General features: G+C 42.8%; 1 protein-coding gene across 1 annotated transcript; it reads right to left on the reverse strand.

Annotated features, from left to right (window-relative positions):
* Window positions 1-5,402: 5,402 nt before the first annotated feature.
* tmem160 (transmembrane protein 160) lies at window positions 5,403-10,442 on the reverse strand. Its single transcript, XM_061828229.1, has 4 exons — window positions 10,093-10,442; window positions 9,998-10,022; window positions 8,077-8,169; window positions 5,403-7,787 (listed from the first exon to the last, which is right to left on the reverse strand). The coding sequence occupies exons 1-4, from the start codon at window positions 10,309-10,311 to the stop codon at window positions 7,465-7,467; spliced, it is 660 nt and encodes a 219-aa protein (XP_061684213.1). The 5' UTR covers window positions 10,312-10,442; the 3' UTR covers window positions 5,403-7,464.
* Between the last annotated feature and the right edge of the window lie 4,385 nt (window positions 10,443-14,827).

A 14,827-nucleotide genomic window follows, 5' to 3' on the forward strand; every position in this document is an offset into this window, starting at 1 on the left:
GTACGCCCGTCTAATGAAGTAAATATGAGTCAAAGTACCCGCGTTTTGATGTGATGTAAAAATGGCGATGTGTTGCAACTTTGAACCAATCTCAAAAGCATGAGGAAAAACTTGTTGCTTAAATGGTCTTTTTTTTAATATGAGGAGTTGAGATAAAAATAACATTTTTTCTTCAATGTGCAAAGAAAAACCTGCAACCAAGTATGACAGGAACGATAGGTAAAGGGCATTGATACGTGCGAACCTTGCAGCTATGGCTGACGCTATCAAAATATTTGATCTATTCTTCTTTTACAAAATTCAACAAATTTGATATCATTGCAATGTGATCATAATAACGCATTCTGATACAAATATCTTACCTAACAACTATGTACTGTGTTCCAAAAGAACCACCGCAGAACGCATTTCCTCCCATCACACAGCTCAACGCGTTTTTAGGATTCCAGCGCACTTTCTTGGCAGGACGTGCCCTGATCCTATATCTGTGGCTCCAGGACACGCTTCGCTGCACTACGATTGGCTCTTGGTAACGCTGTATACACACTTTCTACCACTTCCAGAAAGGAAAAAATGTGACTTAAGTGTAGTGGCGTTAATATGTTTGCCGCTAACTATAACCTAACCATAGCCCTAAACCTAACTATAACTTCTCTCTCTCAATTATGTTCATCAGTCAAAAATGAACGTTTTCCAGTTCACATTTGCACAAAAAAATGAACTACTTCATGAACGTTTGTTCATTAAACACATTTAGATGTAACGCTGCTCATCAATGGTAACAGCTAGCAAGCTAGCCTAAATAATAAACTGACAAGATGTTGCACTGGCACTTTAATCAAACTGTACTGTAATATTACTCACATTTTAGCATTTACACACGATGATGAGTGTTTCGGGAATATAGGCAGATTGGTGTAACACCATCGATTAACAGTACAGTTAACAAGACTTGCAGTGCTTGCAGTTTCACTTTTGACTGTGTACAAGGTGAGGCGTTCAAGGACTAAAAACAAAACACCACAAAGTTTATTTTGGTGCCTGGGATCAATCCATCAGGGCAAATAGCACAAGAGAGCACCAACCATCCATCCATTTTCTTCACCGCTTATCCTCACGAGGGTTGTGGGGAGTGCTGGAGCCTATCCCAGCTGTCGACGGGCAGGACACAGGGTACACCCTGAACTGGTTGCCAGGCAATCGCAGGGCACATAGAGACAAACAGCCACACTCTGAATCAGACTTAACGGCAATTTAAAGTGTCCAATTAATGTTGCATGTTTTTGGGATGTGGGAGGAAACCGGAGTGCCCGGAAAAAAAACAACACAGGGACGGACAGGGAGAACATGCAAAATCCAGACAGGCTGGACATACTGTGCCACTGCTTGTGGCTTTATAGCTGACTTCGTTCTCCGCCAGTCAAAATCGCTCTCGTCATTGCCTTTAAATGTGGTGCAGTAACAGTGTCAAAGGAGACATCTCTGTGTGGAAGAGGATGAGGTGCAATTGCAATAATCCGTGCGTGAACGTAGGATTGTCACTGCTTTTGGGGACCCTTATTCAATACAGAACGAGCCGGTGAAAACCTGGGTGACTTAAATATGTCACAAAACCACAGTATCAGTCTGCCTTTGCCCTGATCAAATACCCAAAAATTCTGTTTAACTAGCTGCACCGCTAATCAATTTAGACCGACTTGCCAACAAATTGTCACTCCAACGGGTGCCATCCTATAATGCCGTGTTTGGCGCAGACCGGTCTGCCAAATTGGCAAACACACAGCCTTGCACGGATGCCAGAATCTGACGGCGATTGCGTCCCGCTGCAGATGCGCTGTCTATGAAACTCGCACCTCACATCTCAAATGCAGCCAAAAACAAGAAATTAAACACGATTAAGAAATTAAACAAAGCCACCATGCCACAAGATGGCACCATAGTGATACTTTTATTGTTTTGACCTAACCACAAAAACAACAAAAGGAATTTTTTTTTTTTTTTTTTTTTGCAAGTTACAGATAATAGGTTACCTTAAACACAATCAGCAATTATGTGGATTTGCATATGCCAAGCCAGAAGTGTGTGTGGGTTCATCGCATAGCACAGCATTCCGAGAAATGGTGAGCAAAGGAGGAAGAAAACACTTGTCCCAGCCTCTTTCTTTTGTCTCCGCCATTTCAGCCTTTAAAGGGCCGGCCCGCTCTTCACGCAACCCTGTGATCCATACTGGTGGCATTTAGCACCTGTGAGCACATGAGAAATCTCCTCTCGGGACGACGCAAGCGAGGCCGCGATGTTTGGAACTTGAACTTCGGAACCGAAGCGGCCGTTATAGAGGTCGGCGATGGACGCTGCTTGTCAGTGAGCGTGCGTCTCTCGCCTGTAGGCACCTTGGCCTTTAGACTCGCCGGGCCTGGCCCGGCACGCTGCATGCCAAACAGACCTGGGAGGAGGAGGAGGAGGAGGAGGAGGAAGACGACAAGGATGAAGAGCAGCAGGAGGAAGAAGACAAGATGGACAACCAGAGGAATAACGAGACATGGACGCATTGATCCCACCTTGCCCCTAGATATGCCAACTTTTCACACTCCCCCAGCAACTACCCCCCCAACCCCCACAACAACAAAAACACCTCACACAAATGTACCAACTTGTAAAATGTGTTTGTAAACTTTCAGCAACTTTTGAAATTCAAACACGAAAGCACTGGCAATTTATTACCCCCTGAGTGAGACAAAATGATTTTCTTTGCCACAATCAGAAAACACACACCGCGTCTGTCTAGCCACAAAAATCCATTCTATTTTTTATGTATTTATTTATGTGAGATCATTTCAGAATTTTTCTTTTTTTTTTTTTTTTTGCTTGATAATGACGTTTCTGCTGATTTGTGTTGCTTGCTTTTTTGTTTACTCGTCCTCAAGACGGCCAAGAATGTTTTGGTGACAGGAAATTGAGAGACAAATTCAGAAATTTGTGTTAAACAAAATGGTGAGAGGAGCGGAGCGATATCGCCGACCTTCGCCCTCGCCCAGTCACTCCCTTATCGCAAACCAGGCCCCCGCCCCCCTTCTTCCCTTATCCACCCCCAACACACACGTTGCAGAGGGGAGTTCATAATATTCATGCATGCTTTCAGATGATGGCCTCATTATAAAAATTATGCATGTACAGCATGCGTGTCGACAGTTTATACATCATCTTCTGCCTCTTTCATATTGGATCCGATCGCGTCTTCGCTCATTTTTGGATAATGTAAAGGGCGGGGGAAGGGGGGGTCTGTCTCCAGGGTCAATGTTTTCTCATCACAAAACTGGGGGATTAAAAAAAATCTATGTAAAAATATAATTACAAGTACGTCCCACACCTAGAAAAAAAAACTATATAATGTTTAGTCTTGAAAATAACATTATAATGTGGTGTGTCTCCCCCCATCCCACCCCCTCCCATTTCTTTTAGTGAGGACAATTTTTCAGTCTGGTGATGATATTAAGCACTTTTCCCCTCCCTTTTCTCTTTGAAATGTAGTTTTGCAGCAACATAATGATATTCATCCATGCTTTTTTTCTAAAGCGCTCATCCTCATTAGGGTACAACCACGACTGGTCGCCACCCAATCAAAGACAATTGACCTTTCATAGTCACATTCAGACTAAATGGGTTTTTTTCCCAACACCTTGCATTGAATTTTTACGCATAAAAAGTGATTTCCAATTTATGAATGAATTAATTTCCAGTTTATCTGAAAGCACGTCTACCTCACAACCTGCTGGAAAGCTGATGACCACTGCCCAAGGATTTTATCAAACAAACAAAAAATCCTACTTGATCATACTTTTTTAATCTAAATGTATTGAGAGTTAAATTGAGATACACACAATCAGATTTTTAACATATTTGACCTTTTTAATGAGAAAAGCCTCATATGGAGGGGTGGGGGTGGGTGCGGTGGGGGTCGGGGGGGTTAACTCAACAATTCCTGCTCTTATTGCATTTGGATTGAAAATGAGCGACACCACTTGGTCCCTTAATCAGAAGCCTGCTGCAGTACCAAGACTGACCAGTGAGCGGTAGAGTGGTTCCTAAATGACAGTACTGTACAATGTATATCCACTTATAATGAATAAAACAGTTTTTCAACCTTGTTTGAACCAAGGCACACTTTTTTTCATTAAAAAAAAAAAATCCAAGCACACCACCATCAGAAAATGTGAAAAAAATGTTGCCTTCATGAAAAATATAGTCATTCTCACCTATGCGTAGTGAATAAGCACAAACGAAATACAAAATAATAATAATCATATGGCGGCACGGTGGGTCAGCTGGTAAAGCGTTGGCCTCACAGGTCTGAGGTCCCGGGTTCAATCCCGGACCCCCTGTGCGGAGTTTGCATGTTCTCCCCGTGCCTGCGTGGGTTTTCTCCAGGCACTCCGGTTTCCTCCCACATCCCAAAAACATGCAACGTTAACTGGACTCTCTAAATTGCCCCTAGGTGTGATTGTGAGTGGGGCTGTTTGTCTCCATGTGCCCTGCGATTGGCTGGCAACCAGTTCAGGGTGTACCCCGCCTCCTGCCCGTTGACAGCTGGGTTAGGCTCCAGCACGCCCTGCGATCCTCGTGAGGATAGGCGGCAAAGGAAATGGATGGATGAATAATCATATTTTACTCTCTCAATGTGATACCTGAGCCTGTGTGTCTACTCATACGGACCTTTTCCAAAAACAAACTTTCGATGTCTGGAAATGGTGTAAAATGAAAGCGGGACTGAGGCTATTTCTCTAGCCGCTTTAGCTACAAGTTCAGCAACGTGATCGGTTGCCTTAAGAGCTTTTTCCTTTAGCTTTGTGTTTTTTTTCTCATCAACCTTACCTGTTCTTTTGTGTGTGCACGAATGGGAACAAAATACTTTGCATTCTTGTTCTGAAGTGGAGGGTGTTTTGTTTAGAGATGCCGTTTCAGCTTACTTGGAAACTTTGGACCTTTGGATATCATTTTCACCACACACCAAGCACAACTGAGTCATAATCGTTGCATCCCCGGTGAGAGATAATCCAAATGAAAGATAGCTTTCGCTATATTGCCTCAAGCCAGAGACTTTCCGCTAGCAAACCGTCTTTGGTTTCTTTTGACTTCCCCTCTTACTTGGGTGTTCATCTGAGTCAGAATTTTGTCCACAGCCCAATTCTGAGTCAGGATCTTTCATTTTCAATAACCTCTCCGTCACTGTCAGTGACTGCACATTATCTGCAGATTCATTTTCACCAATTAGTTGATTTCCCAATGAACACAAGACACTATTCCACAGCACAGTGGTTGAAAAGCACTGGAGTAGAAGACCGCATTGCGGGGCCTTGATTATTTGGTAATACTGGTTCTGGGTCAAATCACTCCAAAGCAATTAGTTTGGCTGATATCTTTTATTTCAATGTATGACGTGAACATTGACGGTGGAGCGTACACCAACCAGTGAATTATAAATACAAATGAGCCTCAGCCGCCACAAACTCCAATTGAGGCGTCATACTGTATTGTCCAAAGTGTGATTCAAGGTTACAGTACAGTAGTAAAAGGGGGAAAAAATGAGGGCTTACCAAAGTGCGATGGATGTTTCCAAATAAAATGCTAAACCAGTTGTTATTAAAAAAAAAAAAGAAAAAAAAACTGTAAGCCTTTGCCAAATAGCACTTTCAACTACAAAACAGCAATCTGAAACATTCTCTCACCCACAAACGCACATCACAGGGAAAGCCCGGTAAACAAAACCACCCTCACTGGATACTTTTTTAGTTTTTACAAACTACAGTGGCTCAAGAACGTGTACACACCTGTGTTCAAATTCCCTGTTTTTCTTTTTAAATACAGTAAAAAAATAAACCGTTTCTAACTTTTTTTCCACCATCCATATGACTTATAACCTGTACAACTCGAGTTCTTTCGTAAACCTTTTTAAGATGGGAAGTAAAAATATGTGATATGGTTACAGAAGTGTGCACACACTCATAACTAGAATGCGGCTGTGTTCAGACTTAACCAATCACATTGAAACTCATGTTAATAGGAGTCAGCACACAACTGCCACCTTAAATTGCCCCTGATAAATTGGAGTTGTTCTAGTACACAGGTGGCGAAGTCAAGGCCCGGGGGCCAGATCCGGCCCACCGCATGATTTTACGTGGCCCACAGAGGCAAATCATCCACGTCAACTTCCATGATTCTAGTGAAAATCTGTACAAAAAATTGAAAATGTCACATATCATAAATGATAACGAGCTATTATAAGCATTTTTGTGTGACCAAATATGAACAATGTTTGACAAAAATCCATTACACGTTCTCGGATTGAAAATGAGTTTATAAATTTCTTGTGTAAATATGATGAGGCGATAAAAGATTGTTTTAGTCATAACGGCCCTCTGAGGGAAACCGTAACTACAATGTGGCCCGTGACAAAAATGAGTTTGAGAAGCCTGCTCGAGTAGGTTCCTGACCTTTATTTGGGGGTGTGGGGTGGTTGGTGCTTTGTAGGACTCCAGGCCTGAAGGTTTTGCGCTACCACTAACTGCTATTTCAAACTGTTCATCATTCCTTCCAACTTCTCTGTCACACAAGAACAGTTTTCCCCACATTTGAAAATTTTATGACAGTCTAAGGAAACCAAGGTTGATAATTTTGACACGAATTCCAGAAGGTATGTTTGGCACACACACAACACAGCTCACCATCAAAAAAACACCATACGAATAATGTAAGTTTGCTTCAGGTGGACCTGAGAGAGGAAGTAGGTTCCTGGTCCAGTTCCAAACAGCAATCAAATGTTCCTACAAAAGCAGGTTTCTCAACGTCAAGAAAGGCCCATTCGAATAGCTGGGGCTTATTTGGCATTGGTCAGAGGGACTTTGGAAGATAGTTGGTGTGTGCTGACTCCACATTGAACACGAGTTTAAATGTTATGGGTCAATTTTAGATCGTTATGAAATGGTGGCAAACATTTTTGTTTTTACTTCCCCTCTCAAAATATTTTTTTCTTTCAGTTGTAGTTTTAGAATGATTTATTTTGGTATCATTTTTTTCTTTTTTTTACACCCAAAAATCGGGCATTTAAATAGAGGTGTGTAGAAATTTAATACCCACTGTGCATGCTTGTTTTGACACCATCATGGCTAATCATGTAATAGTGTGTTTTATTTTATGTATAGTGATGTCAAACAGTACCTTATCCCAAAGTGCTTTCTGGTACATTATTTCAGCCCTCCACAAAAAGATTTTCATGAATCTTATGAGATTGTACACGTGTACCTAATGTTGTGTAGAAAGTGTTGAAGATGATCTGGAAGATATTGTAACTGGTATAGAGGAGGCCATATAATTTAAGTTCAAAGTTTGGAGTTGGCCCTTTTACCACTCACACTCGGGATCTAATGATACACACCGCCTGCATTCAAGCACCCGGCCAGAGGAAGACATCTACTTTCCGGGCCCCTTGCTGTCCTCAGTGTCGTGGTGCCTCCTGTCGTGGGGTGGGCCTCGGTAGCCTCTGTGCTCGCGCCTATCGCGGCACTCCTGGCACTCTTCTCCCTCCTCGTCGTCCTCGTGGATAATCTCTACCTCCAGGCGGCCGATGTAGAGGGATACGGCGCACAACCAGAAGAGAGCCACGCTCCCCACCACAGCCCCATGGATGAGCACGGCGGGCACGGACAGCAGCATTAGCCTTCGCAGCGCCACGAGGTTGCCCACGTAGGAGGCGCCGCCGAAGGACACGCAGGCGCCACCCAGGATGAAGAAGGCTGTAGGAAAACAGATATTATATCGCTACAAAGCTCCAATTCATTTTCTGTTGAAGTGATTCTCTAAATGTGCCACAGCTTAGTTGTATTTCACTTTCAAGTTCAACACTGTTGCATTTCATCATTAGGAACTACTGTATATATTTTAAGACATCCAGGTTTGTTTGTTTTTTTTTTCCAACCAAGTGTGCTGAATAAGTTATTCAACAAAAGTAATATTTCTGGGGCCCGTCTGTCTTATTTTGTCTCTCTAAAAAAAAAAAACAACTCAACAAATCATGTCAGTTACCATATGCCGCCTCTCGTCCAACTTCACTCTGCACAAAGGCAATAACGCCAATTCCGGTCGCCAGCAGACCATTACGAAACCATGACAGGAAACCTGCACGACAGTCAAAACTCCGAGTCAGGGACAGAACGACTGAGGATTCAAGCCATTTAGCTAACAAACAACAAATGTTTATCACCTATACAAAACCTTTCACTGACATTATACACAGACACACACTACCTACGTGTGTGTGTGTATATGTTTGGTCTCTTTGGGAATGGGTAGGTTTCCAATGACGTCACCACCACCGATAGAAAAAGACTTCACGCTTCACTTATCACCTGTGTTTGCTGACCTCTATGACACACAAGATGGCATAATTGGAAACCTATCCATAGCCAGATGTGCAAGGAGTATTGAAACATTGAACAGTGGCACATGTGCATTCAAAAGGAAAGGTTAGAGTGTAAAATAATCCTGCCCCACATCGCGGTCAGCGCTTTGCGCTTACGCTACATTGCCATTTTTTTGTTTGTTTGTTGTTATTACAGTTGTTAGTCTTGCGTCAGAGTGTAAAAAGGGCACAGTAATACATTATTACAGATTTCACTTATTGCAGCGGATTACTACATTTTAGGTAAACCCTTAAAGGTCAAGTGTCATGAAAGGTATGATTTTTAGTATGTTGTTAATGAAAAACGGCGGCTGGTATGGACCAATCCGTTTTTTCACCACAAAACATGATTTTGACCTATATGCCTTTTTGTAACTCCCGCCACGAAAATCCTCTTGAGGGATTTGTTTTCGACAAGATACAGGAAGTGACGGAGGCAGGTGCGCGCTCAAGCGGACTCGTTTGTTTCTATTAGTTTTACCTGCGGGAAGGTAGCTCATTGTTCCTTCGTGTTAGCCAAAATGCCAGCGCGTTGCATTGCTGGACATTGCTTGAACACTCGGGAGGATGGATTTACCCTTCATAAGCTTGCAAGAGACCCGGTTCGTCGTGAAAAATAGATTGCACAGGCGCAAAGGACGAGAGCCTCGGCCCGATGAGCCACCCCAGCTCGGCGCCTCGATGAGCCACCTTGGTGCCACCCCAGCCGGAGCCGTGATCGGCTTGTCACACCCGGGCCGCGGCGTTGTGATCGCTCGCGGCTGAGTACGCTACATACTGTCGGGGAGTTTGTTGTTAGTTAGAAGTGATCCGCATACTATCTGAATATGGCTCGAAACAATAGGGTAATATTGCCCCGGTAACTTCACCCGGTTGTGTGTTCTCTTCTTCGAAAAGAGCTTCCGTGTCAGAAGGGGCGTGTTCGTCTCCCATTGTAGGGGCCACAGCGTGTTTTCAATGGCGAATGTCCGGGGTGACATCACGGACGGGATGCAGCCAATATGGCGACCACTTGGATGTCGTAGAATGACACTTCTGCAACTGTGCGCATGGATGACGCGCTCTCCGCTCATATTTATTTTTTCGGAAGGATATTGGGTTAGGTGAATAATGTTATATGTATTTTTCATTTCAATATCTATTTTAGAATGTTTATATGGATGACACTTGACCTTTAAATTTCGAGAGCTGCCTATCCTCAACTGTTTGCTAGAAGTGTGTTTTACGCAAACACGTAATCCTTTGGCGTAAGCAAGAAATGTTCGGAATGGTACCGCCAATCCGTTTAAAACCCAGAAATAGATGTGAATATAAACGATAGTAGACAATCTCTGGCACTTTTTCCCAATTTAGCGTCATTGTAGGTAGTGGATTTGTTCAAAAGCCGAAGTGTCGACACATATTTTGGTTTGATTACATTGTGGTGTCGAAAGTGAAACCGGTGTGTGTTTATTTTGTTTTGTTTTTCAAACCGAACTGTGTGGAATCAACCTGGCGATTTATGGGGAAGTTGTGGTCAGGCTCATGTGGATTTTGCTAAATTACCTGTTTCGTGGGACTTCCTTAACATCTGGAAAGGAGGAAAACTAATTAATTCCAAGCCACAACAAAGTAAACCTTTCACTTAATGACTTGTCTACCAGAGCGTCCGCCTTGTCGAGGTCTGTGAGCTGGTACTGCTGCTGCGGTATTTGTTCCGCTGGCCGGCTCTTCCCCCACGGCACCTTCTCCGTGAGCTGCCGCCGCGCAATGGCCGGCAGCGCGCCGCCGGGAGGCCGCGGCAGCCCCGCGAAAACACGAGACAACTGGGACGCGGCCATGGGCAACTGCCGCCGCAGGAACAAGCGCAGGAAGGCCATCACATCGCTCGTGGAAGGAGAGCCAAAATGGAAAGCATTAGCAGCGGGGCGGGGTGGGGGAGTTGCATAGCAAGTCAACACGATCGCGCTGCGAACTCTGAACCTTTGACGTCATCAACGAGCGACGCCTTAGACTTGGTGAGTAGAACCAACGCAGCGCCCCCCACCTGGTTAATGAGCGAAAACACGGCAGAATATAGTCAAACACACAGTGGCGCCAGAGAGTCAAATATCATGGAGAGTGCGAGAGAGCGAGCGAGCCAGAGAGCGAGGAGTATAGGAAGGGGATTGTCTAATCGATATGTGCTTCAGTGGGGCCCATGTTGAACAGGTCATCATTCCTTTCGAAAGGAATGCATTGACACTAGATTAAGTCGCAAATTGCTTATTTCTTTATCAAATATTACTTTTTTATTTATCAACCCATAAAGTATGAGGAAAAAGGCCCTCAAAAGTCATTTTCATGTGAAAGGTTACTCTCAGGTTCTTGTTGTTCACATACTGTCATTGGAATTCGCCAACGACTTTGACCCTCCAAATTTAGAATCACGGTAGGCACAAATCTCAAAATGGGTGTCGTATCGACTCATCTATTCGTATCTATGGACAGACAAGACAGTGAAAGAAACGGACCCAATTCCAATGAAGTTGGAGCATTATCTAAAATGTAAATAAACCCTGAATATATTACATTCTATATTATGGCTTCAATAAGTTGTAAATCCTTTTCAAATTATAATCAGTTCAGTACACTAAAAGGGCAAGATTTTTTATGTTGATACAGATGGACGTTGTTGTTTTTTTCTTGATTTCTTTGTTTAGTTTTGTTTTTGCAAATATTCTCTTGTAGGGCTAGCAAATAGTCTGACAGTTTAAGAACGTTTCCTAGCGCTTGCACAATTCATTTAGATTTCATCCTCTGCAGTCCATAATATCATCAAAAGAGCCAGCAAATCTGGAGATATCTCTGCACATGCGTAAGCGGCAAGGCCTACAACCAACAGTGAATGGTGGTGACCTTTGATTCCACAGGAGGCACCGCATGAAAAAACGTGTGCAAACCAAATTGCAGCATTGGCTCAGGTACACTCCAGAACACCAATGTCAGTTAACTTTTGTCTCAACATCTACAAATCCAAGTTAAAACATTACCATGTGAGGCGAACGCAATTTATCAACAAAACCCAGAAACCCAGACAACTTCTCTCGGCCTGAATGAGATTGTCAAAGTTCAAAAGCAAGTATCTTTGATGGTATGGGGGATGTTAGTGCCAATGACATAAGTAATTGTCAAGGTTTTGGAGCAACATATGCTGCCATCCAAGCAATGTCTTTTTCAGAGATGTCCGTACTTATTTCAGCAAGACAATGGCAGGCCATATTCTGCATATGTTACTACAGTGTGGTTTTGTATTAAAAGAGTGCAAGTCCTCGACTGACCTTCTGTGTGTCCAGACCTGTCCTGTAATACAGTGAAGAAAATAAGTATTTGAACATCCTGCTATATTGCAGGTTCTCCCACAGAGAAATCATGGAGGGGTCTGAAATTTTCATCATAGGTGCATGTCGACTGTGAGAAAGATAATCTAAAAAGAAAAATCCAGAAATCACAATGTATGATTTTTTTAATGATTTCTTTGTGTGATACAGCTGCAAATAAGTATTTGAACACCTGTCTATCAGATAGAATTCTGACCCTAAAAGACCTGTTAGTCTGCCTCTTAATGTCCACCTCCACTCCATGTATTATCCTGAATCAGATGCAACTGTGGGAGGTTGTTAGCTGCATAAAGACACCTGTTCTCCCCATACAATCCGTTAGACTCGAACTTATAACATGGTCAAGACCAAAGAGCTGTCCAAAGACACCAGAGACAAAATTGTACAATTCCACACGGCTGGAAAGGGCTACAGAGAAATTGCCAAGCAGTTTGGTGAAAAAAAGTCATCTGTTGGAGCAATCATTAGAAAATGGAAGAAACTAAACATGACGGTCAATCTCAATCAGAGTGGAGCCCCATGCCAGATATCACCTTGTGGGGTCTCAGTGATCCTTAGAAAGGAGAGGAATCAGCCCAGGACTACTACTAGGACTCGGCCAATGACCTGTAAAGAGCTGGGACCACCGTTTCCAAGGTGACTGTTGGTAATACACTAAGACATCATGGTTTGAAATCATGCATGGCATGGAAGGTTCCCCTGTTTAACCAGCACATGTCAAGGCCCGTCTTGAGTTTGCCAATGACAATTTGGATGATACAGGGGAGTTACGGGAGAAGGTTTTGTGGTCAGATGAGACCAAAATGGAACTTTTTGGTCATACTTCCACTAACCGTGTTAGGAGGAAGAGAAATGATGAGTTCCAAACCCAAGAACACCATCCCTACTGTGAAGTATGTGGGTGGTAGCATCAAGCTTTGGGGTTGTTTTTCCTGCACATGGGATGGGACGACTGCACTGTATTAAGGAGAGGATGACTGTGGCTATGTATTGTGAGATTTTGGGGAACAACCTTTTTCCCTCAGTCAGACCATTGAAGATGGGTCGTGGCTGGGTCTTTCAACATGACAATGACCCGAAGCACACAGCCAGGAAAACCAAGGAGTGGCTCCGTAAGAAACATATCAAGGTTCTGGCGCGGCCTAGCCAGTCTCTAGACGTAAACGCAATAGAAAATCTTTGGAGGGAGCTGAAACTCTGTGTTTCTCAGTGACAGCCCAGAAACCTGTCTGATCTAGTGAAGATCTGTGTGGAGGAGTGGGCCTGCATATATCCGTCCTGCAGTGTGTGCAAACCTGGTGAACAACTACAGGAAACGTTTGACCTCTGTAATTGCAAACAAAGGCCACTGTACCAAATGTTAACATTGGTTTTCTCAGGTGTTCAAATATTTATTTGGAGCTGTATCACACAAATAAATCTGTAAAAAAAATGATACATTGTGATTTCTGGATTTTTCTTTTTAGATTCTCTCTCTCACAGTGGACATGGACCTACGATGAAAATTTCAGACCCCTCCATGATTTCTAAGTGGGAGAACTTGCAATATAGCAGGGTGTTGAAATACTTTTTTTCTTCACAGTATTTGAGTAAAATTGACGTTTTGGTAAACTTTATATACTGTACAAAACTTTACTTTTAGAATTTTAAAACAAGATATGTATAGTCTAAGATTAAAACAATTAAAACTTTGTTGTACTTGTAAATATTAGAAAGCTTTTTTATTTAAAAGATAAAAGTATGGCATTTGTATTTTTGTTTTGTTTCGACATCCATATTGTCCCTTTTTCTGGAAATGAATAGTACTACAAATAATCACTATCAGCCCTGAAAAAGACATAACGATCTCACTCTCACTATTGGTTAGATCCCGCTTGGGTATGTTACTTTTGGAAATTATGAACCAATATAAAATGCTGAAAATGGCATTCTGTCATTGACAATGCAACGTTAATGGCTCAACAAATGTATCAGTTTTTTTTTTTTTTTTTTGTTTCCTGAAAAGTGATGGTTTGGAGATGTGAGGTTTCCGCTCGAAGTCAACGATAGTTTGCGAGAGACATATTGTGTACTCGCATTTCCTCAGTGACGCGGTTTGACGTTCACTTCCTGAGGGTCTTTTGTCTTTTTTTGGGGGGGAGGGGGCCTCTGGGACTTTGAAACAACTCGGCCTGTCATACCTGATTGTTCGGTGTGTGAGGAGCGGCATGGGAGTGTGTGTTGACAGTGGGGTCTTTACAAGGGCCAAAGCTTTGATGTGATTTACAGCTGACCTTTGCTCGCTCTCACGCCACCGTCCCTCACACAATGGGACAGCAGCAGGTGTTTGTACACACCGCACACGCGTGCAATTGGTTGCGGAGGGGGTTGCGGGGGGGGGGGGGGGGGGATTTCTTAGCCTTGAAAAGCTAGATTTCTTAGAATTTTAGGTTGCATCGGGATTTCCCCTGTTTGAAAAGATTCAAGACACATATCGCGTGATTCAATTTGAACAAAACAAAAAAAAGAAAACCGGCAGCCAGGCAAGTGGGACCGAATGTTTAAATGTTTCACAAATGATTGATGGAGCTGCAATGCAATGGATTGTCATGACAACAGCAGGGATCACAGGGGGAGGGCCATGACCTGATAGGTCTGGGCCACACTTCGAAAAGAGTCACAACTTCTCACGAAATCAAATCAAGTGATACAAGAAAAAGTCGTAATTCAGATCATAATTTTATGGGACTGAAGAAATAAATTCATTCATTCATTTAAAGAGACTCACATTGAAATACTAACAGAAAAAATAATCTGAATATATTGACATTTTCTAAGAATAAAGTCATCATATTCTGATAACGCAGTTGTAATTTTATGAGAATAAAGCTGTACTGCCATATAATAATGATAATAATACACTAAAAAGACGCATTTGAAAAAATGTAGACATTTTCCTCAGGCTGCAACGATAGCTGCGACAGTTTTTCTCACTCCGGTCAGATGACTGACTCCTGAAAAAAGTAGTCACATGACA

Source organism: Syngnathoides biaculeatus, chromosome 8 (assembly GCF_019802595.1).
Source record: "Syngnathoides biaculeatus isolate LvHL_M chromosome 8, ASM1980259v1, whole genome shotgun sequence".
NCBI classification, from domain to species: Eukaryota; Metazoa; Chordata; class Actinopteri; order Syngnathiformes; family Syngnathidae; genus Syngnathoides; species Syngnathoides biaculeatus.